Source organism: Perca fluviatilis, chromosome 23, assembly GCF_010015445.1.
Source record: "Perca fluviatilis chromosome 23, GENO_Pfluv_1.0, whole genome shotgun sequence".
Lineage (NCBI taxonomy): Eukaryota > Metazoa > Chordata > Actinopteri > Perciformes > Percidae > Perca > Perca fluviatilis.
This window is the reverse complement of record NC_053134.1, coordinates 25,243,767-25,268,457: the sequence shown is the minus strand read 5'-3', so window position 1 is coordinate 25,268,457 and position 24,691 is coordinate 25,243,767. Positions and strand designations below refer to the sequence as shown.

General features: G+C 41.2%; 2 protein-coding genes across 3 annotated transcripts in view; both read right to left on the bottom strand.

Annotated features, from left to right (window-relative positions):
- ttll12 (tubulin tyrosine ligase-like family, member 12) overlaps positions 1–4,462 on the bottom strand; it is an 85,346-nt gene extending 80,884 nt beyond the window's left edge. For both annotated transcript variants that reach the window (XM_039791863.1, XM_039791862.1), the window contains exons 1-2: positions 4,257–4,462; positions 3,108–3,277 (exon numbers count right to left, since the gene is read on the bottom strand). In XM_039791863.1, coding sequence (XP_039647797.1) covers positions 3,108–3,277; positions 4,257–4,397 — 311 coding nt within the window. In that variant the 5' untranslated portion in view covers positions 4,398–4,462. The remainder of the gene's footprint in view (positions 1–3,107; positions 3,278–4,256) is intronic.
- A 3,645-nt stretch (positions 4,463–8,107) lies between these two features.
- On the bottom strand, positions 8,108–23,921 carry LOC120553672 (sorting nexin-4-like). The gene is made up of 14 exons (XM_039792326.1): positions 23,809–23,921; positions 22,261–22,385; positions 21,946–22,084; positions 20,209–20,358; positions 20,072–20,119; positions 19,916–19,971; positions 18,608–18,680; positions 17,062–17,123; positions 12,284–12,349; positions 12,023–12,112; positions 10,146–10,245; positions 9,365–9,510; positions 9,098–9,212; positions 8,108–8,996 (listed from the first exon to the last, which is right to left on the bottom strand). Exons 1-14 carry the CDS (start codon positions 23,896–23,898, stop codon positions 8,949–8,951), a joined length of 1,308 nt encoding a protein of 435 aa, XP_039648260.1. The 5' UTR covers positions 23,899–23,921; the 3' UTR covers positions 8,108–8,948.
- Between the last annotated feature and the right edge of the window lie 770 nt (positions 23,922–24,691).

Sequence of the window (24,691 nt, the reverse complement as noted above, 5' to 3'; positions counted from 1 at the left end):
GAGTTGCTATACACATTCAGGGGAGAGCGAGGACGGGTGGTATTTGTGATCTTCTGTGGTGGGCCGGTCTGGGCCAAAATGCCAGGTGCGATTTTTGGTCCCAGTCTGTCCATGTGGCTCAAGCAGAGAGGAGCTTTTCCAAACTAAAGTTGATCAAGTCATACCTGAGGTCACCATGTCCCAGGAACGGCTCAATGGCCTCGCCGTCATCAATATCAATCACTCAGTAGGGGAGCAGATTTCATACGATGACATCATTGATGATTTTGCATCAAGGAAGGCCAGAAAGGTCAGGTTTTAGTTTTAGTTTGGGTTTTCTGTTCTTAGTGCTATAGTGTAATAATTAGGTTCTCTTTAGTGTGTCTTCACATTTGTGTGATGAAGGATTTGTGATATTTAGAATATTTCTATATTTTATTTGTATATTATTCTTAATATTTTATATTATTGTTGCTCTCTGCTCTTGTTAAATTTTTTATGATTGTATATATTGTTGGCACATTTATGTATATAGTGTATATTTATTTTAAGTTCTGATAACCTATACTGTCATATTTTGTGCTCGAAGGGGGTCTCGCCCCGGGTGTAATTCAATGTAGAACCGCCCCTGATCTGACCTATGTGAAAGGGAGCACCAGGCCAGGAAAATAATTGAGCTGATTAAAAAATAAAAAAATAAAAAAACTAACTCTCAGATCGGGAGGAGCAGAGAACAAAGCCACTATCTAAGATGTATTTTGCAATAACTGAAAAGGTAAGATTCAGGTCATAGGATGATTTGGGCTCTCATCACTCCTAGGTCAGCAGAAAAGATAAGACACACAGAGGTTTCATCAGAAAAACATTTTAAAGATCCAATTTGTAGATCCAAGACAGTAACGAACTGTTTGGCCTTGGAGTGGGGAGAGGCAATGGGTTTCATGCGTGACGCGACACTCCGGGAAGGGGCCCGAAAAGGAGAGGACCAGACAGCAGAGCCAAGATGACCTGGACTACTGTAACATCACCTCCAAGGATGGGCAAACTGTATAAAAGGGTGAGGGTTTGAGATAGCAATCATCAGATGCCTGATGGGACTCTTGTCTGTTTGCTAGGGAGAGGGATAGACTTGTCTTGAAGATGTCTGATCCGTGTAGCATTTTGTAATTGCAATATCATTTCACTAAAGCTTGTTACGTTTGAATCCAGCGAATCCTGAGTTTTATTTCTCATCTACCAGTCAACGGACAATTAAGATTTAAAAAGGTGTGAGGTGTAGTGACCTTAATTGGAGTCAGATTACATCTGGCCTTTGTGGGTCAGACTAGAAACGGTCAAACGGACTAGGGTCACAGACTAGAAAATGCCTTTCTACAGGGCCCAGAATTTGTTCTACGCCCGACCCTGGGCACACCCACCAAACGAGGGAAAACATAACTCAAAGCCCGTTGCACACCGTTTGGTTTCACACCGTTCAGAGGAAACATGTCGTTCAACCAGGAAGCCATAGCAAAACGGTGCACACCGTTCTGAGATTGAACGGGCCCCAGGATAGGAGAAAAAACGGTCAGGGGTTGTTTGAATTTCTTTTAAACCAATCAAAAATCGTATTGGGCGGCACTAATCTCTGGTCCTTAAGACAGTGGATCTCTGTAAAATGATCCCGGGATGGAACTTGTTTCGGTGGAACATTTGCAATCCTCAAAAGAAAACGCCACATACAATATTAACTGAAGTTAACTGTTCACACAATACAGTTACGTGAGCAATTTATAATTTTTTGGATACATGGTCAAACGTTATTTGCTCTTGCCAGTGTATCGGCATGCGTATTTTGTCCATAGCAAATCCCCACCAATCGGTCCCAAAACGTCCCAGTTAGAGAGGAAATGCCGTAAACATATTATTTGTAGATCTTTACAATCATTCCCGAAAGAACCAAGCAGGCCTGCCTTGTTGTACGATCCAAATAGTTTTTCTAAACTTGCCATTTTTAGCGTGTCACGATAGGCCCCGGTCACTGCTGCTCTTCGAAACTACCGGAGTTGAGAGACAACTATCTGGCAAGTGAACCGTCGCTGCTCTAGACTACGAATGAATTTGATTACTTGTCTAAACAATTATTTGCAAAATTTTTCAATTCATATTTCCTCCCTATTTTCATAATAATTACAGGACTTCATTTTTATTTCAAAATGCCACTTTTTCATGGCACTGCCCTCACACGTTTTAGCTGATCCCATGTCTACACATATAAGAGGTAAAGGCGGGAGGTTCTGGCTTGGGTTGCATCTCAAATAGGTCAGCGGCAACGAAGTCCAAATTGAAATATTTTTAACTTTTGAGCGCAGCGCTCAGCGGCAATTCGAGAGCTGCACCAGGTTTTACCGTGGATCATGTGTGGGCGGCTTTAGGCTAGCAGGTTCAACAACTGCTACCGGAGTTAGCCAGTAAGCTCCTGTAAGCTAGAGCAACAGCAATGTCAAATTTAGGTAGCTGCTAAATAAAAACCCACTACACAGAAACAATTCTATTTTTTCAGCTTAACAAAGCTTCACAAGTTACATTACCTACCTAACTGACTAACAGGCTAGGCAGAAAAAATGGAAATCTGGTGTTAATAGCAGCGGCTAGTTAGGTAATTCAGAGTTTCCTCTGCAGCATTTTGGTTCAAAATATGTTCCTAGTAGAAATATATACACTATGTAGAGAAAAAAAATGAACACACAGCTAACCTAGCTAGCTAATTGGCATAAGCAGCATTTTCAAGCTAAGTCTAAAAAGGTAAAGAGGTGAAGGGACTGTATCTGTGTACTATGTTTATTCGCAGAAGTGGCATAGCTGATCTAGCTAACAAGCTAAATTTGGTAGCAGTTGTTGAGCTTGCTATTTAAAAGAGGCAAAAGGTGAGAGGGCTGTTAATGTGAAATTAAAACTCGACAAGAAATGGGTTATCTGGAAAAGTGCAATCATAAAATAAGATGTCTATGAAAATACAAACCTTACAATTTAGCTATTATGAATGATTAAATAACAATTTCATAATAATTGGATGAGTTTTAATAATTTCCTCAACAAATTGTTAGTCACATCTTTCGAGGGGATTTACTGGTGTGTGACGCCCTCACCTGGACGGCTCTGAGGCTTGCAGTCCACTCTCCCGGGTCACAACCACTTTACTGCTCATCACTGCTACACGATTGTCCCTCTTCCTCTCCTCGTTACCCCCAGTTTCCTCCTCGTCGTTGTCTTCTTGTTGAAACTGCATGATTCCGAAAACTTCCCCAGCATCATAAATCTATGGCATACAAAAATGTTAGAAATATGTTGTATTTTATCATCTATCTAATCACCACCAGACTCCATTGGAGAATTCGTCAATTTAATGTTGGCTTGCCTCTCATCTTTAGCAGGTGTCAATAATACTGCTTTAACGCGTTTAATATATTGTAGTTCCACTGTTCAACTCGGCAGATATATCAAATAACCCAAGCAGCGCTTATTTAACTCTCAAAGTTCCTTCCCCTCCGATTCTCACACTAAACGCACCGTACATGTAGCTAGCTAACGTTATATATTACATTGCCCCAAAGTAGGCGTGTGAACCAACTATTTTATAAAGATCTACACAAATAACACGCCGATTGGTGCCTACATTATTTGCCGAATTTACCGCGGTAAAATATACGTTTGGTAAATGCTTTTAGTCATTGATTTTTTCCGATGTGTGTGTTTGTAAACAATAAAGGAAAAGTGAAACCATTAGATTTGAATGCGAGTTTGGCGTAGTTCCCTCCCTCGTGACGGAGCGGGACGTAGTGGAGTTATAGCTAGCTAACGTTACGTTATATTCGTAGACCCAGCCGGGATATCGAGCATGGAGTCGTGGCATAAGCTAGCGGGTGTGCTTATGTCAATTAAGGGCATGTCATTTGTCATAACCATAACGGTCTATGGTCACAACTTGCTAGTAACGTCACTTATTTGAATCCAAAGTGGCGTAGCGTAGCTCAGCAGCGCTGCCTGTGACGAGCGAGCCTGTTAACCGGCGACTTTACTTCCAGCGTCCGCGGTTGTCGTAGTGACGAACAGCAGTTGGAAATTACGAACGAGAAAAACGTATGACAAAAAAAGTTGTTTTTCAATTGAACTGCGGTTTATTCCACGACTGGGAAACAGCTATTTGAGATAAGGCACTTTATTTTAGCACACTTAACTGTACCACTTGTTAACACGTGTGATATGTTGTTGGCAGGATAAGTTAGCAGAAGACAGACCTCGTTCGAGATTTTGTGATGGAGGCTCCTCCAGTAGATTGGGGGGAGTCCTGAGGACTGCAGGGCCCCGCCGTGTAGGGCCACGAAGCCCGTGAACTCCTCGTCCCCGTCTCCATTTATCATGATACAGTTTGTTGACATTACTATAAGCAGATATATCAGTCACGTGGAGGTAGACTTAGCACACCCGGAAGAAGTTTGACAGCTGAGCCAGCAATGCATTGTGGGAGAGTTTTAAAGCGCCCTCTACTCTTTTATATATGTCAATGCCTATACTAGAGTATTTTCACTATTATTTCCACTCTATATGTAAGTAAAGTAACGGCAGGAGTTACTTTTTAGATCAACCCTACTGCACACACTGCACACATCTTTTTGTCAAGCACAGGGTGCTAAAATACATATTTTCATAAAACAAATACAGAAAAAGAATCTGCCTGTGAAATCGTTTCAGCTGGTTTTATGTTTTAGGTTTTGTCTTAACCCTCTGATGCATGAATTATGAAAGCCTCAGTCAAAGAAAGTTTTTAACGTGTTTTTACTCTTCTTAGGGCATGAAAAAAAAATTCACTTTTTTTATTTTCAAACATATGATTTTTTTCAGAAAGTTACAGACATGTCGACTACACTGGACTACATGCGCTTAAGCACTCAACATAAACAGTATAAACTTAAAGGGAGAATGAATCAAATTGAGTTTTATCATAAATCCATGAACTATTATTTAATGTTATGCTTTGAAAAACACTTAACCATACTTTCACACACTTTGACATTCTATAGCCCTATTGCAGCAGCAGTGGCAGCAAAAACTGTCCTGTCCTGTTAGTAGTGTCCTGACTCCTGAGGAGTGACAGTCAGACACTGGCCTGTGATTCCCATGACTGTCCCGGGATAGTCAGACACTGTCCTGTGACACCCAGACACTGTCCTGTGACTCCCATGACTGTCCTGGGACACCCAGACACTGTCCTGTGACACCCAGACTCTGTCCTGTGACTCCCATGACTGTCCCGGGATAGTCAGACACTGTCCTGTGACACAAAGACACTGTCCTGTGACTCCCATGACTGTCCCGGGACAGTCAGATACTGTCCTGTGACTCCCATGACTGTCCTGTGACACCCAGACACTGCCCTGTGACTCCCATGACTGTCCCGGGATAGTCAGACACTGTCCTGTGACACCCAGACACTGTCCTGTGACACCCAGCCACTGTCCTGTGACTCCCACGACTGTCCCGGGACAGTCAGACACTGTCCTGTGACTCCCAGACACGGAGGTTCACTTGTAGTTACAACAACTAACCACTGAATAAACCTCAATGGAGGAGGGCAGCAGAGAACATTCTAACGACTGATATGCAATTCCACCATAGAAACTATTGCATTTCGGAGAAAATTACTTTTAAACAGCTGTCCACTGTAGTGACCGCTATATGCACCAGAGGGTTAATCCAAAAGCAGCGCTCTTGAAACAAGTTGATTTTATGAAATCAGAATCCAGGGGTAAGTAATTTAACTAGACTGGCAGATCTTTTTTCACTCATTTGAAGGAAAAAATAGACAGTTAAGACTAAATGACTAATAAACAAGCACTTAGTAAGATGGATTTTCATAACATAATATACAAAGTCGTATAGCTGTAGCTCCAACTTGACCAGCTAACATTTAAATGCTCAATGCATAGGTGATATTAACCTTATATGGGATATACAGTATTAAAAACAATGATTTAATTATATGTATATATGTAAACATATGAAAAGGAGGCTGCTCTGCATAATGTGAACATTTAGTTTTAATAATTTCTATGATATTACTAAATAATTTAAGTACATTTCGGATAGATCATTTTTACACTGGTATTAATAGCCTCTATTTTTTTAGATAATTTTTGGGGGATTTTCCCTTTAATATAGTGACAGTGGATAGACATGAAAGGGGGAGAGAGATGGGGGATGACACGGAGCAAAGAGCCACAGGTCGGTTTCAAACCCGCGCCGCAGCAGGACTCACACCCACGTGGGGTAAACGCTCTTACTGGGTGAGCTAGAGGCCGCCCCGTTAATAGCCTCTTTTTAAGTGAAGGATCTGAATAATCCTTATACCACTGTCAATCTTGTCCAGTTGTCATGGAGTTATACGTTGTAAATGGACGAGAAGTCCTTCAGAGGCTCTGAAAAACAGGGCATTTGAACATCTATTATTCCATTTCATTTCATAGGGGCAATGTCCATTTGCTGACGATCCTGTGATACATTTGACAGCTCCAGAAGAACCTACTAATGGCCCCTGTGGTGAGATTGTTATTTTACAACTGTTGTTTTCATTGTCAAGAATCATTTTCAACACCGATATGATCTACCTCAGGATGCTCTGTTACCAAGTAGTTGTCACTTGTTCATTGGGAGACTCATACTGGTGCTACTGCCTCTGTTTCTATACTCTCTGCTGCAGTGGCCATCATCTATTCTACAGAGTTCTAGGTAGTCTATGTTCAGTTACTGCTTAACATGAATCATTACGAGAGAAACTGTAGTAAGCTGATATGAATTATGTTCTTGTGTTCTATCCTTATAAACTAAGCACATTCTTTACCAAATATTCCTAAACATACAGGCTCCGATTTATTATTACAAATCACTACATAATTCCTCTACCACAGTTAGAGGTGTTGATGTTCTGTAATGTGTGTGTGTGTGTGTGAAATTCTAAAAATGAATGCATATTTCTAAATCAACATTATGTATTTTAAAATGCACAAATAAAACAAAATACAAATACAGTCAGTGGTGTAACGCATTTTTTATTCAAATAAATAGAACAAGCCAAAGCTATACATCCAAATTGAGGATTTAAATTTGAAATATAAAAGGGTATGGACAAATGGGAGTTATGAAAACGTCATAAATACACACACACACACACACACACACACACACACACACAAAGCTTATTGCTGGCAAGCGTCCAAAACAGAAAATAAAAAAAATAAAAATGTAACCATGATGTAAGACAAACCAGTCAGTCAATAAATGAAGGTTAAATTCAACTCAACTAAATACACTACTTTCATTGCCACGTCTTTCGAATCATTGCCCCAGACATTATCAATATCTTGTAGCCTCTTCACTTTGATTGATTCATAGATAGAGGAAATGTGATGCCATGCTTTTTTTTTGATGAAGATGAGTGAGTTTTCGGTAGAACTTAAAAGATTTGCCAACAGTCGAGGCTGTTGACATCACCAACTATCTGGTCCTTCAGACATCGTACTACACCAGACAGCAAATGAAGGCCTTATAAAAGTCTGGAGGCATAAAGCGGGTGGGTCCACAACCTCGGTACCGAACGGCTCCAAGATGATCATCGTTTGGTCTTTGCCAGGGTGAGTGTTTGTTCTTATATTGTTATATGTGCTAAGATGATAGCAGTAACGGCTATAATGTCATCAAACACGCAACACAACTCGAACGTCTTTTGCATGTTTGTGTGCTGTGCATAAGACTAGGAGCATTTTACTAATGCTCTGTTAAAATAACAATGAAATGCTGCGTTATTCATTTAAGACCAGGTTTTTGTTGGTCAATGGCGCGATCACTTCCCGCTGCCTCAAGATAGCAATACCCAGAATGACCTAACACACTCCCAGTAACCAAATAACAAAAATGCACATGAACACATCCTGTAAACAGCAAAATGCACATGAACACACCAAAAATACTAATAAAAAATACCATAAATCACATGAACACACCTCCCTGTAAGACCAGCACGCCCAGAATGCACATGAACACACCTCCCAGTAAGACCAGCACGCCCATGGGCAAAGACACTTGCGTCGGACTTTGCGCCGCGGTGCGCCGGGTGCAAGATAGGGCTCTAGATGTCTATCTGAAGTCAAAATGTATTTATGTGAAACAAGCCACTGTTTTAAAATGCTTTTCACTTTCTGATGGTTACCAATTTATCTTGTGTAACCATCTTGTGTGTATATATATATATATATACATACATACGTATATGCCTCCTCTTCCTCTTCCTCCTCCATACCAGAGTTTGATTCAAAGGTTTCAGACCAGCCTGAACGATTCACAGGGTTTGAACAGGTTACATAGAAGTAAAAGCACCCATCAGTACACTTTGCACTCAAGGAATTTAGTATTACAGATCCATAAACTGACTGAGAAGATACACAATATTAAAAAGACTGGTCAATATCAGCGCAGCAGTGTCTGTGATTGCCAGACTATAAGTCCCTTGTATGGGTCAAGCTCCAAAAAGCTCTGGCTGTTAAATGGCCACGTCTATCAAACTCCACACTTCCCATCTATCAAAGTCACTTCACTTCCCAACTAGTGACATGACTTTGACAATGTACAGTTGTCGAACTGCCTCCTTAAGGTGAGAGAAAATGGTCTTGGCTAGATATTAAGAAGGTCCAGCCAGTGTGTGAACCCTGGTCTCCAGTGTCTCACTCATGGACCTCCCTTTTCTCACTCCACCGCAGGTTAACAGTGAATGTCAATTACTACTGAGCATTAGTTGCATTTTGTGAAAATTCTTGAAACTACATAATCTTTTTACGCATGTTGTTTGTAAACCATAACCACAAGACATTGGCGTCATTTTCCAGCATCCACAGCTGAGCATTACTGAGGCTGGGAATCCTTTGAATATGGCTTCACTTTTACATCTTGAGGAAACATTCTTTGGCATTGCTCCACATTTGTATTCCCTGCAGAGAGAGAGAGAGAGAGGAAAAAGATTTTTTTTTTCATGAACAGGACCAGTCCAGTTGTCCTGTAACTTTCAGACAGATGATGTGCTCTTCTGTACCTTTTTGCACATGCTGATTTGCATGACAGCATAGTTGATGAGCGCTTCCCGCAGATCTTTGTCTTTCTGCTCCTTAAAGCGCTGCATATCCACCCACGCCCTTTCAACGTGCTCTCTGCAGTGAAACAGATCCAATGAAGCACACAAGGAAAAAAATGGCAAATATATTGTGGATAATCATGGACGGAACATTTTTTCCGTCAGAAAACCCTTTTAAGGCTAATTTCACACATAATCTGCAAGCTCTCAGCACTGTCCATGACTCACTCGCACTCGACTGTTTTCTCCTTAACAGTGTCTTCCCCCTCTGCTATTAGCTCCTCCAGCAGCTTGATTCTGGCCTCCCTCTGCACAGGTGCCTCTTGGCCAAAAATCTTGTTGGTCATGCCTTTGAAGGAGAACGTCCGCACAATCTAAGGACGGCATGAACAGAGAAAACAGTTCAGTTTGGAAGTTGTTAACATCTGCTCTGTCTGACATGACAAAATCAGCGATCACTGTTTAAGAATAAAGGCGGATTTATGCTTCTGCGTGGGCTCTACGCAGAAGCTTTCGCCATAGCCTACATAAGTGGCCTGAGGTTTATACTTGTTTGCTGGTGTCTGCGTCGTTCTAGCGTATCTCTTTAGGAGAATAGCAGGGCCAGCATGTGTGTGTGTGTGTGTGTGTGTGTGGGGAGTGTGTGGTAGAGCGAGTGAGAGAGTGATGGTGGGATTAGTTTGGAGCGAGTAGCGACTCTAGGGTCATAGTGAGAGAAACAAAGTGTCTCCCCTGTTCTTTCTGACCACGGTGGGAAATCTGGAGCAGGAGAAGTTAACCCTCTCCTGGATTTCACGTTGTTTATGGAGAAGGAGAACCAGGAAATGACTAGGGGGAAATATGACGCTACCAAGACACGGCCAAGCGGACCAATCACATTTTTTGAGAGATGCACGTCAGGCTACGGCGTAGGGCCCGCATCTCCACCTACCTTCGTACGTACCCGCGCCGTCGATTTAACGCAGGAGCATAAACTGGCCTTAACAGACAAAGCTAAAGTTGAGCGTACCCCTGTAGCCAGCTCCTCGTGTTGCTGCTTCTTTGAGATGAGGTCCTGGGAGGCCATCTCAAGCTCAAACTGGGTCAGCTCGTGTTTCCTGCACACTGCCCTGCCAAAGCAAAGTGTTCGAGATAACATCATGCTGCTCTGATGCTCTAACACAAGCCTTTGACATAGAGTAACACAAAGAGCCAATACCCGGTGAACACACATGTGATTAGGCTTGCAAATGTGAATATTCAATGTAATGCAAACATAATTCATTATTTTGCCAAATGCATTCATTAATTAGTCAAATACAGTTCTGCGAGCAAATCACTCCGCCAAGCTAGCAGAAGTAGCAGTGCTTCGTCTTTCTGAGAATATAGTTCCCAGTGTGTATACGGTAGGGCTGAACGATTTTTGAAAATAATCTAATTGCGATTTTTTCCCTAAATATTGCGATTGCGATTCGATATTCGATTATTTTTTTAAGCTCTTTGTCTTCTGTATTATTCAACAAAGACAAACAATAAATCATTGTATAGTATGAACAACACACAATTACACACTAGACAGTTAAATAAGTAAAAACACATACATACATATATATATATATATATATATATATATATATATATATATACATATATATATATATATATATATATATATATACACATACATACATACATACACACACACACACACATATATTTTTACAGTGCACAGAGAGGAGCTGCCTCCAGCCCCTCCCCTCGTGAATTGCGTTCGACGCGTCAACACTGCACTTGCTCAGAGAGGCTATCGTTACGTTAGTTGCTGTGGTCTTGCCGTGGGATTAACTGTACTAATAAAACCGTTGAAACACCGCGGCCACGCTGCTGTGAAAGCTCCCCAAACCGTCATTTATCAGTCTGATTGTTACCCCTGGCCCTCTCAGTGGCAGCTCCTCCACCCATATCTTTATATCTTTATAACGGAGCTAACCGCTAATCAGAGCTAGCTCGTTGCCAACCGAGCCTTCAGTTCTGCGTGCCTGTATCCATTAACTGCATGTATGGACTTGAGCCCAAACAAAACCCTTCATTTTATTAAAATGGCTGTAAAAGTTTTAAACTTCAACTCAGAATTGTTTGAATGACAGAGATCAGCTCAAGGTACAGTGTAGCGTTAGCGTGCTAAGTTGATGCTTTCTCTGCGTAGTGCAGACTGATTTGCTCTTGCGAGTCATCAAATCGAGACCAAATCGCAGCCTTTGCGATTAGGAAATCGCGTTTTAACATATTGCGATATTATCGCAAATGCAATTAATCGTTCAGCCCTAGTATACGGTTAGAAGAAGGCTGTGTGTCATGTGACCTTGTTATTTGTACACGCTGTGACTAAACAAATCACAACATGGAAACACGAAAATGTTGGCGTTATTTTGTTACTTATTGGGAGCAGTAGGCTAGATGGAGCCGGTTACCTCCAGGATCTTGGCTAAACTAGGCTAGCTGCGTCAGACAGAGTTACAACATGCACAGAGATGAGAAGGGTATGTATGGAATAAGCTAAAGTCCCAATAAGTCGGCATGTTCCTTTAATCTCAATCCATCTTTTTCTTCTCAGACGTTTTGACCTCTGGTTTCATGCCTATATGTGTTGGTGGAATGACCAGTGACAGCGTAAAAGTGTAAAAACTGGTGGGATTGAGACTAAAAAGGTGTGGCTCATGTAAAAAATGGATTGAACCAAATCAGGTACTGATGTCAGGAGTTCAGGTTGACTCAGATATTAATATGTACATTGTTTAGAGGATCTTTAAAAAATCAAATACTGTCTAAGACTTAAACTGGGGACATTATACGGTTTAATGGAGCCACTGTCTTTAAACTATTGTGTGAAGATGTTGCTTGTCTTACCTCAGAGCTTCAGCATAGAAGAGATATTCTTTCAGTTGGTCTGCATAATGTTCCTCTTCTTCTAAGATATCATCTATTGAGGCAGCATACCTACAGGTGAGTGACAAAAAAACATCTGCTTTTCACAAGCAACACGGGCTGGGTAATGAGGCAGTAACGATCCTACGGTATGTGTTACAAATGTAAGTGTTACATAAAGAGATAATAGCTGTCGAAGAATTGCACGAAACTATAACAGAGAGTCTCGACTCTATTACTCACGCATCCATGTGATGACCGGCACTTTGCAGTCCGTCTCCCATCTCTTTCTCTATGGCGCTCCACTCACTGCAGTGGACACATGGATGCACACACACACACACACACACACACATTTGCAAATTAGCAAGGCGAGTCTATACACGCACGCATGCATACGCTACTTTTGAGAAATGATCAACTTGTAAAATGTCTGAGGTTTTTTTCCATGATGAAAGCTATGCAGTGTTATTAATCCTTCTCATCTGTAGTAATAACAGCGAGCTGTAGTTCCAAAGAGACAACCTGTAGGGGGACCGAAGAGGGAAAAGTTACATAGTATGCCTTTAAATGCTCCTGAATTTTGGGACTGAATAACATTTTTCAACGGAAGCACCAGAGGCCTGTACTACAATGCAAGATTTGGCGTTAACGAGCTAACTTCAGGTTCAACCAGGGTTTTGGGTATCACGACGGTGGATCACTTGATACCGGGTTAAATCGCCGTGGTAACTTATGCTGAACACCTAACCTGCTCAGGAGCAGGTTATGATGGAGATCAGAGATCAACGGGTGTAAAAGCACCGCCTACTGACCAATCGATACTCGGTTGATAACGGCGTCACCGGTCTTAGAGGATCCGGTGGAGCTCGGTGCACAGAGAGAGAGAGAGAGAGAGAGAGAGAGAGAGAGAGAGAGAGGTGAGCTCATAAAAGTTAAACATTTAGAGACAGACAACCCCGTTAACATTTCCCTGATGGGTATTTTTATGAAAGATATAGATTTTCAGCAGACAGAATTACGTATAGGCTATTTGTCGGCTTGTTGAGCTGTGTGCTGCCAATGCACGCATCGGTTTGAATTATGTTTTTGTATTTTTTATTTGCTCTCACTAGGCCTGTCGCGATAGTCAATAAATCGAGTTATCGCATGATAAGAAAAAATGAGCTCGATAATTTTTCCGGCCGCGATAATTTCCGTTTGCATGCTTGTTTATTTTCCTCGTTTCTCCCTCTCTCTCTCTACCAAAGAGACTGGAGGACCACTCTCGGTTCCTTAGCGTAACGAGGAGTGAACCCTCTTGTCAGGCGCATGGTCTTTGTGTGGGCGGTAGGCTACTCCAGGCGGAGAGAGCGAGAGAGTTGGAGCAGGGTTTCCTGCAGCACTTTGCAGTTAAGGCGCCGTCAAAAAAAGAAAGTATATGAGCGATATCACCCGTGTTACTCGGCGTCCCGTTTTCTCCCTTTCATTCCAAACCACACAGCTGACAACCTGCAGGTGGAGACTGTGGAGACGGGCTCGGACATACACGCCGCTGTGGACTCTTCAGTCTCGCAAGCGGTTTCAGGAAAGTGGCTCCATGTGTCCGACAATGCACAGAACATTAACGGTACAAGCCTACAGCTGTCCGCGGACACGGAGTGTGGAAAGTGTGTGTGTGTGTGTGTGTGTGTGTGTGTGTGTGTGTGTGTGTGTGTGTGTGTGTGTGTGTGTGTGTGTGTGTGTGTGTGTGTGTGTGTGTCTGTGTGTCGGCCCGCCCCCACGAAGCTCCGACCTGCAGAGGAGTAGAAGCCGCACCTTCGCCAAAATGAAGGCTGAAAAACAGAACTATTTTGGTACATTTACTCGCCACGTGGCAGCTAGCCATACATTTAGATTTTATTTTTTTATTATATATTATTTAAATGTAATATTTAGTGTTAAATAATTGTAAAATGTAGTACAGAGTCTCTAGTCTGAGAACTTACGTGTCACAAACGGCAATTCCACAACTGTAGCCTACATCAGCGTGAAAGACGACATACCAAAGGAGATCAAAGACATATTGTGGATATTTAAAATGTCTTCCAGTTCAATATTCAGTGTTAAATATTCTTTATAAATAAAAGTGTATTGATCTTTGAAAAGGTGTACCTGTAGTAGTTGTAGTAGTAGTAGTAGTAGTAGTAGTAGTAGTAGTATTATTAGTATTAGGCCTATTATTTGGACATTATCATTATATTAGATGCAAATGGTCTCTCGATGACAATATTATCGTTTATCGCAATAATTTCTGGGACAATTTATCGTCCAGCAAAATTTGTTATCGTGACAGGCCTAGCTCTCACGATTGCTTACCACTGCCACCATAATTATGGTCAGATCTTGCGCCTGACTGATGGGGAAGTGATATTGATAAGCAGTGGCAATTTTAGACCCTTTTTAGGGGGGGCTCAAGCCAGGTGTAATATCCTGTGTCGCTGTCGCCAATGCTATACACCTGTAACCCAGTCAAGGAAAGTTATATTTTTTATTTCTTTATTATCATTTCATTTGATTCTGGTAGTCCATAAAGGGACTTTTGTAGTTTCTGTTCCTGTTGATAAGCGTTGTCATTTACGCATTTATAGCATTTATACGCATCGGCTTCTTTTTCTTCCAGCTTTCCTTCCTGTTTTAGGAAGCAGCGAATGTATTGCGTTTTGCCTGTAAAACCGTGTCTGTGTTCTTCATATTTATGTAGAATTATAGTTTGCTCTTCTTATGTTAAATATGCGGCTCTGGTAGATGTTTGCGATTGGTCGTGTTGTGCAAACACCGCCTCTTTTATGTGAACGCGCGCGTTGCTGCATTGGGAAACCATGGGTTGACTGAACTAGTTGTTAACCAGCGTCGTGACACAGCTTATGTGGGTAACTGAAACTGTAACTGAAATCAATCCAGGGCATGTTGATCTTGATTCGTAGTGCAGGGGTCTGTTTCAGGAAGGAGGTTTCCCAAACTCTGAGTCTAACCCTGATCTCTTGAGTTGATTTACCGTGAGATGGGAAACTCTGAGTTTTCGGTTCCAGAACAGCTGATTTGAGTTGGTTCAATCAACTCAGAGTAGGTTCACTCGGAGCTAAGCGCGTGCACCACCACAATAAAAAGGCAGCATGAATGGAGCCATGATACTACGATTCACCAGGGCAACAACCACAAACAAACATGGTCGGCGGAAATACTCATGCTCACATACAGCGAGTTTGAACATGTATTTCGTTAAAAAAAGCAACAGAGCGGCTGCTGCAAAAGAGAGAGAATTTGCGTGGAGCAAAACTGCTGCAAGAGTAAATACGTAAGTTCCAATATAGTGTATTCATTTCATATTTAATCATAATATTACTGGTGAAATGGTATTGAACCTATAATCTATTTCATTTAGGTGCAATCCTGCGGGCGAAAAAGTCCTAGGCCTACTAGTCCCATTCTGAGGCTGCAGCACCATCATTACTGTAACAGAATTATAATTCATAATCTTTTATTTAAAAGTGTTTTGTTGGAATCAGGTGGCTATTTTTTTTTTCTTCCCTTATTTCAATTTGAGAGTCTAAGGATAGAGGGTAGGGTTGGGTACCGTTTGGATTTTTACGATTCCGATGCCGAACCGGTACTTTTAAAACGATTCCGATTCCTAAACGATTCCTAAACAGATTCTTGAAAAACTTTTTATGGCTTTTTATGGAGTTTTTTTTTTTTTATTGAAAATTATTTCAATTTAACAATATATTAACGTTTTAAAGTACTTAAATATATAATAACTAAACCTAAGTCACCTAACACACAACTACAATAATTTAACAAATAACAGTTACACTATTAAGAAGTACCAACAAAATAAATGTTGAGTTGGTATGCCAACCAGCTTCAAACTTTAGCAGTTCTTTTGCAGAAAAGACACTACACCTCTGCTGACTTATGACATGTTCTGCACAGGAGAAAACTCTCTCAGGTGGTGTCCAAGAGGTCTGTACACACACAGGTATGAGCTTGAAAAGGCAGACAATTTGGGGAGGCTGTCTCGCCTCCCCCACCACAAGGCTACAGGGTCTCGTCCTGAACGATAGACTAGCAGAGTAAGTGTAATATGTTTACTAGCGATCACGTGCAGTGAATGGTTAATATGCTTTTACGTCCGTTTTGGTGAGTCCAAAAGGGAAAATATGCCATTTTAAAAGTAGCCTTCATTTACGGTAGCTAGCTAACGGTAGACTACAGAGAGAGTGTGATATTTTTACGTCCGTTTCAGAGTGTGTACAAAAAGCCGTCTGTCAGCAGTGATTGTAGAGTGCATGACGGGGGAATAGCGCGGACACGCACTTCACACCGCGAGCGGGCACGTGCGCCACTCGGCAGAAAAGGGAGAAAGAAAAAAAAAGGGGCTGCCGCTGTCCAGAGCGACAGAGGGAAAATATTTCAGTCGGGAAATTTGCGTTCTAATCCGGTCCGAATACTACCGTTTGCGTAGGAACCGGTACCGTAGTGGAACCGGGTTTTGGTACCCAACCCTAATAGAGGGTGCTGCATGCTGTACAGATTGTAAAGACCTTCAAAGCTATAGTGCGTAGTTTCTGTCTCCTCCATGAGGAATTCTAAGTAAAAATCTGTCGGCACGTCCACATGATACAAGCCTCCCCCCCTCCGTGACGCAGTTGCTAGTAGCCAAGGAGGAAACGGAGGATTAAAAAAACATGATGAAACTCTTCAGAAGAGGTCATTATCTTTACTCGAGTTACTGCGAAAATCCAAAGAGAGTTGTGTGGAGCTGATAGTCTTAATTAGCTTTGTAGCAACTCATTTGGTAATGGCTGGAATGTAACGGACATTTATTAATATCAAAAGGTTAAGCACTAAAGCGTTAAGTTAAAGTTGTATTGTGTGATTTTAGAGATAAGTTGATTTGACATGACAAAGGGACAATAGAAACAACACACGTTCATCAGCAATTCTTGTCCTTTTTAGTCATGCGCAGCGTATACGTTATCACATGCTTGTTGTCAAACCTGAAGACTCTCCCATAGTTCCCATGGACCTTGTAAACACCGTAGAGTCGATCTGCAACCCTCTAAAAGAGACACAGGAAATACATGAAAGTAAGTGGTGGATCAATTTAAAATATAGGAAATATTTCTCGATGAAATTCAGATTTCCAGTCTAACGCGTGAGCTAGTGTATTTACATACACACATAATCAGTGTACACCTTAACGGTAAGAACTGAGGTGATAAAATGTTGAGTCTACTCTGGTCAGTTAGCTACTGAATGGAGGATCTTGCTGTGAGAATGAACTTTCAAATTATTTCGTATTTTCTCCTGAGACCTACTGAGTTCAGTGCCAGCTATAACCAATGACATTTATTTAAGTCGCTAGAGTTCATATTTACAAGTATTTCCGAGTATCAAAATACAATGTGAAAACATTTTCAGCTCAATGTTTTGTGTGTTTTGCATTTTACTGCTTTATTTGGATCGTCAGGAAAGGCAGGACTCAAACCCGAGCCACTGTGATAAGAACTCAGGCTCAATGGTATGCACTACCGTGGGGGCCCCATTTCAGCTCATGTTTATCTGTCGGGCTGCAACTTCATTGTTTTGGTTGACTCCCCCTGCTCTCATCGTGTCGTAGTAAGAGACCAGCTGGTGAGCGGCAGCAGAATATTGGACTTCATTCATCAGGTGGACACAAACACGACTCAGTTATTGCAGTTTAAAGATTTAACCCTTGTGTGATGTTCATATTTTTGTTACCCAGCCAATGTTCCCGGGTCTGTTGGACCCACCACATTATAAGGCTTTTAAATCAATACAGCCATAACAGTATTTTTACAATTATGTAAAAATACTTAAACTACAGAGGTTTACTTTAGCTCAATTACCAATGATATATACATCATTTATGGTTCATATTTGCCATTTACCCCTGTGAGATCACAATTATGATCATATGATCATTTTCGTTTTTTGTGAGAAAATAAGGAAATTCAATTACAAAAAAGGTAATAAATAAAAATAGAAACAAGATTTTTGATCATTATTGATGATTATTTCTTAGAACTTAATCAGAACAGGTGAAAGTGCTTGAAATGTAACTTTTATTTTTGTAAATTTTGTAACTTTGGGTGGGAATAGCAAGTGTAGAAAGAAAACATAGTTTCATAGCACCTACAATTAAATACACTCGGGTACACGAGTAGACCCGAACAACTCATGTGTAATAGTTATGTGTGTGTGTGTGTGTGTGTGTGTGTGTGTGTGTGGGGGGGTGTAGCGTGTGCAGTCATTGAAAATAAGATATTTTTTATGTTCTTCACAGAAAATGAGCCAAGGTCAATGAGTTTGAGTTAGAATAAATAATAAACAGCATAATTTTTCTTTTACCAAACATTGAAAATGGGTCCCACAGACCCGAACGCCACACAAGGGTTAAAGCATAAAGCAATTTATTCAAAGATTATACACAAACATGAATTCAATCTGTGTGTGTGTGTGTGTGTGTGTGTGTGTGTGTGTGTGTGTGTGTGTGTGTGTGTGTGTGGGGGAGCGACTTACTGCCCGTGCTCGGAGCAGCTGAGATGTGTGAGATTGCAGCTGATCGCTGTAGTGTTTCATCTCCATGAAGCGTCTGAGTAAGAGACAATGTACAAAAGACAGTGATTACAATTTCCCTTACCTACCATCTACCCAGCTATTTAAATGTGTATGTTTTTATTCATCCTTTAAAGCTGGAGTGAGGAACTTCTGTCACCCTCCCCTCTGGTAGGGAGAATGTGATTCATAAAATGCCGTGTCGCTGCTGGCTCTCCCCTGTTATTGTCAGTCAAGGTATAGACCTTTTTCAGGGTAGACATGTTGACATGTCATAGCAGGAAAAGCACAGGTGTATTCAAATCATTAATGATGGCTGCATTCCACACAGAGGTCCTGGTATTGTACATGCTGACTCACTGAAATAGATTACTGGGACACTTGATGGAAGTGAGCCATCATTAAGGTTATCAGTTTCAGCTGTGTTTCTCCTACTATGACAAGTCAACATGTCTGCTGTGAAAAAAGGTCCACACAGTAATACAGGTAGAACTAAACCACTCCTTCAGAGTACAAATAAGCTGTACCAGCATCCTTCTGGTGTGCCAGCGTGGGAATGTCACCACAGAAACCATATTCACTGTTACATATATATGTAACATATACTGACAAGTATAAAGAGAGCTTTCCCTCGTGGTGAGAGGCCGAATCAGCATTGTGTGAAGGGCAAGGGCTCGAATGTAATGGACGTTAATTTATATTGTATGAAGAAGTTCTGCACTCTAGCTCTAAATTATTCATTTGTTTTGTTATTCTTTCGATTTGTAATATTCTATTATTATTTTGATCATCAATTAACAATTTAAGTCATTTTTGAAACAGAAATGCCACACATTTGATGTCTCCATGTTCTCAAATGTAAGAATTTGGTTGGACAAAACAAGACATTTCATGATGTCATCTTGTGCTCTGGCTTGTGCTGGGCATTTTTTTCACTGTTTTCTGATGTTTGATAGAACCAAATGATGAATACATTAACCGATAAAAATAAACACGTTTAATTGATGAATCCCCATGTTGGGTGGAGCACAACAATATTCTGTAATCATACAATTGCTTTGGAAATTGATCATATAAAGATTGTAAAAATCTACTCCTATTTCTAAAAGATTGAGCTAACATCTTATTATATCTCAAAAATTACATCAGGTTAGCTCTGGTAAACATACAGCTCCAATAACAAAAAAAAGAACTCTTAATAACTAACTTTTAGCAATCTTTTCAATCCAATTGAAACCTTCTTACATTGTGTTTGAGGAAACACTTACTTACTTATCTGGATTTCTCACCCTGAAGGTGGCACTGAGAGCCCTGATCCTGGAATCTGCCTGAAACAGGAGCATCAGAAGGTGGTCACGCTTTGTGAACACTGAACACATGTGTGAGCATTGCCTGTGCGAATGAAGAGATAGAAGTTCCACAAAGTACCTTTGCCTGAAATCCTGTCTCATACACCACTTCCTTCCAGCCATATTCCTGCCACACACAGCAGTGAACAAAAAGTTATTCACTCAGCCGCTGACCTATTGATCGTCACTACACTGACCCAGAGCAGCAGCATGTACCTCAGTGAGAAAGTGGTGGAGGATCTTGTCATTGGAGAGGACTGGGTGTGATGCCACGCGAAGCAGAAAGTTCTCCAGCCCGATCCTGCGCCGCTCCACAAAATCTGGGTCCATGTTGTCAGCAGACAGCTTATGCCACACAAACTCCGCCTGCAATGCCAGAGAGCAAAGAAACGGCCTACATTTAATGCCTCACTTCTGTGGTTTCTTTACTTGCAGCTGTGTTTAAGTTCAAGTGTGTACTATAACTTTGCTAAAAAATGGGTTGTACCACACAAAATAATAATTCTAAACCATGGGAGAGAAATGTGACAGAAAGTGGTAACTGTTGACTCTTGCTGATGTTATTTTGGTGACCTCATTTATGTGTGATACAGCCACCTTCAGCTTCATAAAAGTTATTTTAGTACGAGAATTATCCAAGAACTTTTATACAAGATAACAAGATAAATGTTTTTTGGGCAGTTTATGCCTCTGTTTAATATTTTATTGTAGAGAGCTGACAAGAAATGAGGAGAGAGGGGATGAAAAATGTAAAAAAAAAAATAAAATGTCGGTTACACTTTACTTGAAGGTATCTACATAAGAGTGACATGACACTGTCATTAACGTGTCATAAAAATTATAAACAAGTCGTAAATGTTTATATGTTTTTTTGTCATGACAAGTTAGGGTTAGGGTTATAGTTCATGTGTTCATGATAGTGGCACGTGTTCATGACACTCTTATGTAGATGCCTTCGAGTAAAGTGTTACAAAATGTCTTTAACCTGTAGACCACCAGGACCTCACTTCTTCTCTTTTTTTTTAAAGGTACAGGAAACTAAAAATTGTGGATTTGTAGCTTAACGAGTGTGTATGTTTGTCATCTATCCATCAGAATTTCCCATAATTGCTTCTATGTTATTTATTTGCCTAAATTGTATTATCTTTACTTCCAGGGCACGGCCTTTTACTCTGCTTCTGACTGGCTAGTAGTCCTTACCTAGGTAATGTCAGGGCACGCCCTCATACCCTGCTTCTGACTGGCTAGTAGTCCTTACCTAGGTACTGTCAGGACACGGCCTTATACTCTGCTTCTGACGGGTTAGTAGTCCTTACCTAGGTACTGTCAGGGCACGCCCTCATACTCTGCTTCTGACTGGTTAGTAGTCCTTACCTAGGTACTGTCAGGGCACGCCCTCATACTCTGCTTCTGACTGGCTAGAAGTCCTAACTTAGCTACTGTCAGGACACGGCCTTATACTCTGCTTCTGACGGGTTAGTAGTCCTTACCTAGCTACTGAGCATGTGCGACTCCCAACAAAGATGGAACAGAAGTGAGATGTCTCACTCCGTAGCTAAAACAGAGAGCTCAACACACAGGGTGAAAAGAGGAGCTGCAGCAATGTGCAGTACAACAAATATATGGTGTTTTTTGAAAATTAAACCATGTAAACCTATTCTGATATAACCTCTAAATACAATTATGAACCTGAAAATGAGCATAATATGAGCACTTTAAGACTGACTGCCATGCACTGTCATTCCCAAAGCTCTCTGTTTGTGCCAGTCTAGACTACAAAGCAACCCGGGAGTTTTCAAACCAAAACGGGGACAGCAGTGTTTCCAAATTTCTCCGTTTTAGGGGCTCGGAAACGACGGACCAAAACGTGGTGGCGTATATGTAGCCTTAGACATTTCTTAAAGGACAGTATCACTGAACTGGGTTTGGAAAGCAGAGTCACACTGAACTCACCCTCTTCTCAGGCAAAGGGGGGACCACGATGTATGGATAGGTAACTAGCAGGTAGTTACGCAGAAGTTCAAATTCACTGTATCTCCTCCACAGAGAGTCAGGGGCTGGGTTACGACCTTCCGCGACTGCATCCATGGGCCTTTAAAGATTGAGTCACATGACAATTTTTTTTAGTTGTTTTTGCACTGTGGACAAAAGGCAGAAGTAAATGCATGCACGGCAGAGCTTAAATAAGAGGAAATGCCGATTGCAAAACATCTCAGCTCAACCTATAGCACTTCCTTTTAAATGAATGTTAAAGGCTGCAATTCTCACCGTGTTTCGATGAGGTACACAGTGAACGTTTCCTGCATGTTCACTGTGTTTTTACCACTCCTTTTCTCGGCCTCGGCAACGCAGATCTCCATTCTGCGCACGAGAGTGGAGCCCTCTTCCACCATCTAAAGTACACCGTCACACAGTATCATTAACAGCCTCTGAAAACAGATCTTTGCAAGACGTTTGGGTCAATAGATAGATAGTTAGACAGACAGACAGACAGACAGACAGACAGACAGACAGACAGAGATAGACAGATAGACAGATAGATAGATAGATAGATAGATAGATAGATAGATAATAGATAGATAGATAGATAGATGGATGGATGGATACTTTATTCATCCCGAGGGAAATTTTAGAATGATATATATATATACTGTATATATGAGAAAGGAGAGGCGAACGCATCAGCCACTGTTTATCCGGGAGCTTGAAGTGGAGAGGGTAAGCAATTTTAAATATCTGGGTGTCCACATCAGTGAGGATCTCACTTGGACACCTCACATCACGCAGCTGGTCAAGAAGGCCCAACAGCGGCTGTATTTTCTGAGGAGGCTGAGGAGGTTTGGCATGTCGCCTAAGATCCTCAACAACTTCTACAGCTGCGTTATCGAGAGTGTACTGACTAATTGCATTACTGTGTGGTACTGCTTCCATCCTCAAAGACCCCTCCCACCCCCAGCACGGACTGTTTACACTTCTACCCTCAGGACGGAGGTACAGAAGTGTGAAATGCAGGACCTCAAGATTAAAGAACTCTTTCTTCCCCTCTGCCATCAGACTCCTAAACAGCTGATAGGAGTTTGCAACCACAGACATAACTGTTTAATTTTATTGCCTTATTTGGAACTTCACTATCTTACTTTTTATTGCTTTTATTAAGAAATGCACTACCTTAACTTTATTGCCTTTAATTGCTTTTATTGCTCCTTTATTATTATTTTTTTATTATTTTTTGTATGATATTGTATTTATTGTATGACGGCAATATTGACGGCGGTATTTATTGTATTGCAGTGTGGACGGCAAAGTAAGAATTTCATTGTGCAGGGAAACATGCTTTCTGTCTGTGCATATGACAATAAACTCTTTGAACTGTGATATATATATATATATATATATATATATATATATATATATATATTGGCTGTTAGCTAACAGCTGTCCATATAACAGCTGTCCATATGAAATAGGCTGTTAGCTAACAGCTGTCCATATCAAATATAAAAGTATTTATTAAGCAAGCTAGAGTAACGTTAAGCATGAAAATAACAGTAGTCTGGGTGAGCCATGGCTCCATTACATTGGAGTCGAAAGCAATTTTAATGGCGAACATGTTAACTGAATTGTGCCTAATTCAACGTATACTTTTACTACTAGCTTTCGGCTAGCTTGTCTATATGACGTAACGTTAAGCTAGCTCTGCCCTGAGCTTTTAACTGTTAGCAAACAATACACTGTAACGTGAACACACAGCCTTTATTCCACTGCTATAGTGAGAGAAACTGTAACGTTACAACCTAGGGGAAGCTACCGTTTTACCGTATTGTTTAGGCTGCTGCTCCCGTCTGCAGCTGTGTGGTCGGACTCATCGTCAGTGGCCACCAACTCATCCCTCCCGTCCTCCGCCATCCTTTTACTCTCTGCTGAGTGATGATGAGGTTGGTGGTGAGCCAGCACGCATGCGCAGAGGGTTCCCATCACCCAGCAGATGTTATGGTAGTTTTTTTGTTATACATCCATGAACAGATGTTGAAATATTTTTCAGAAAAGCACATTAAGCTAAAATGAATACATCCACTAGATGTGCTGTCAATGTAGGGAAACAATTTTTTAAGAACTTTATTAAGAATGTAAATAGTACAAAGTCAGATAATGGTGAAGGCAAGCAAACTATAATAATAAAAAGCAATTTAAGACGTCTCTTCTTCTGAAGTTGGAATTCAAGGTTAATTTGTAGTCACTGACGTTGCAGGGTTGCACAACGAAATACATTGTAGTCTATTTACGCTTGAAATTAATTTAATTATCCAGCGAGTTTTCACCGCGACTTCCATCACTGAATTATTTTAAACAACAGAAACACGTATGCTGAACAGAAAATCCCTTTGGAAATGTATGACTGGCTTCACAAAGGTGGAGCACTTCTCCGATCCGATTCAGAATCAGAAAAGGATTTATTGGGGTGGCATGTTTGAAGCTCATCAGTAGCTCAGTCAGTTGGGAACCGGATGGTTGCTGCTTCAAGACCCCATACGGACCAAAGTATGGTGGTGGACTGGTAGCTGGAGAGGTGCCAGTTCACCTCCTGGGCACTGCCAAGGTGCTCTTGAGCAAGGCACCGAACCCCCAACTGCTCGAGGCGCCTTTCCATGGGCAGCCCCCTCACTCTGACATCTCTCATTAGTGCATGTAGAGGTACTGA

Excerpts from the sequence above, each read along its gene's own strand:
- LOC120553672 (XM_039792326.1), bottom strand. The coding sequence starts at position 23,898 with ATGGCGGAGGACGGGAGGGATGAGTTGGTGGCCACTGACGATGAGTCC. Across the intron at positions 22,085-22,260 it reads GTGTACCTCATCGAAACACG|GCCCATGGATGCAGTCGCGG; the intron begins GTGAGAATTGCA and ends CAATCTTTAAAG. Across the intron at positions 9,511-10,145 it reads ACGAGGAGCTGGCTACAGGG|ATTGTGCGGACGTTCTCCTT; the intron begins GTACGCTCAACT and ends TGCCGTCCTTAG.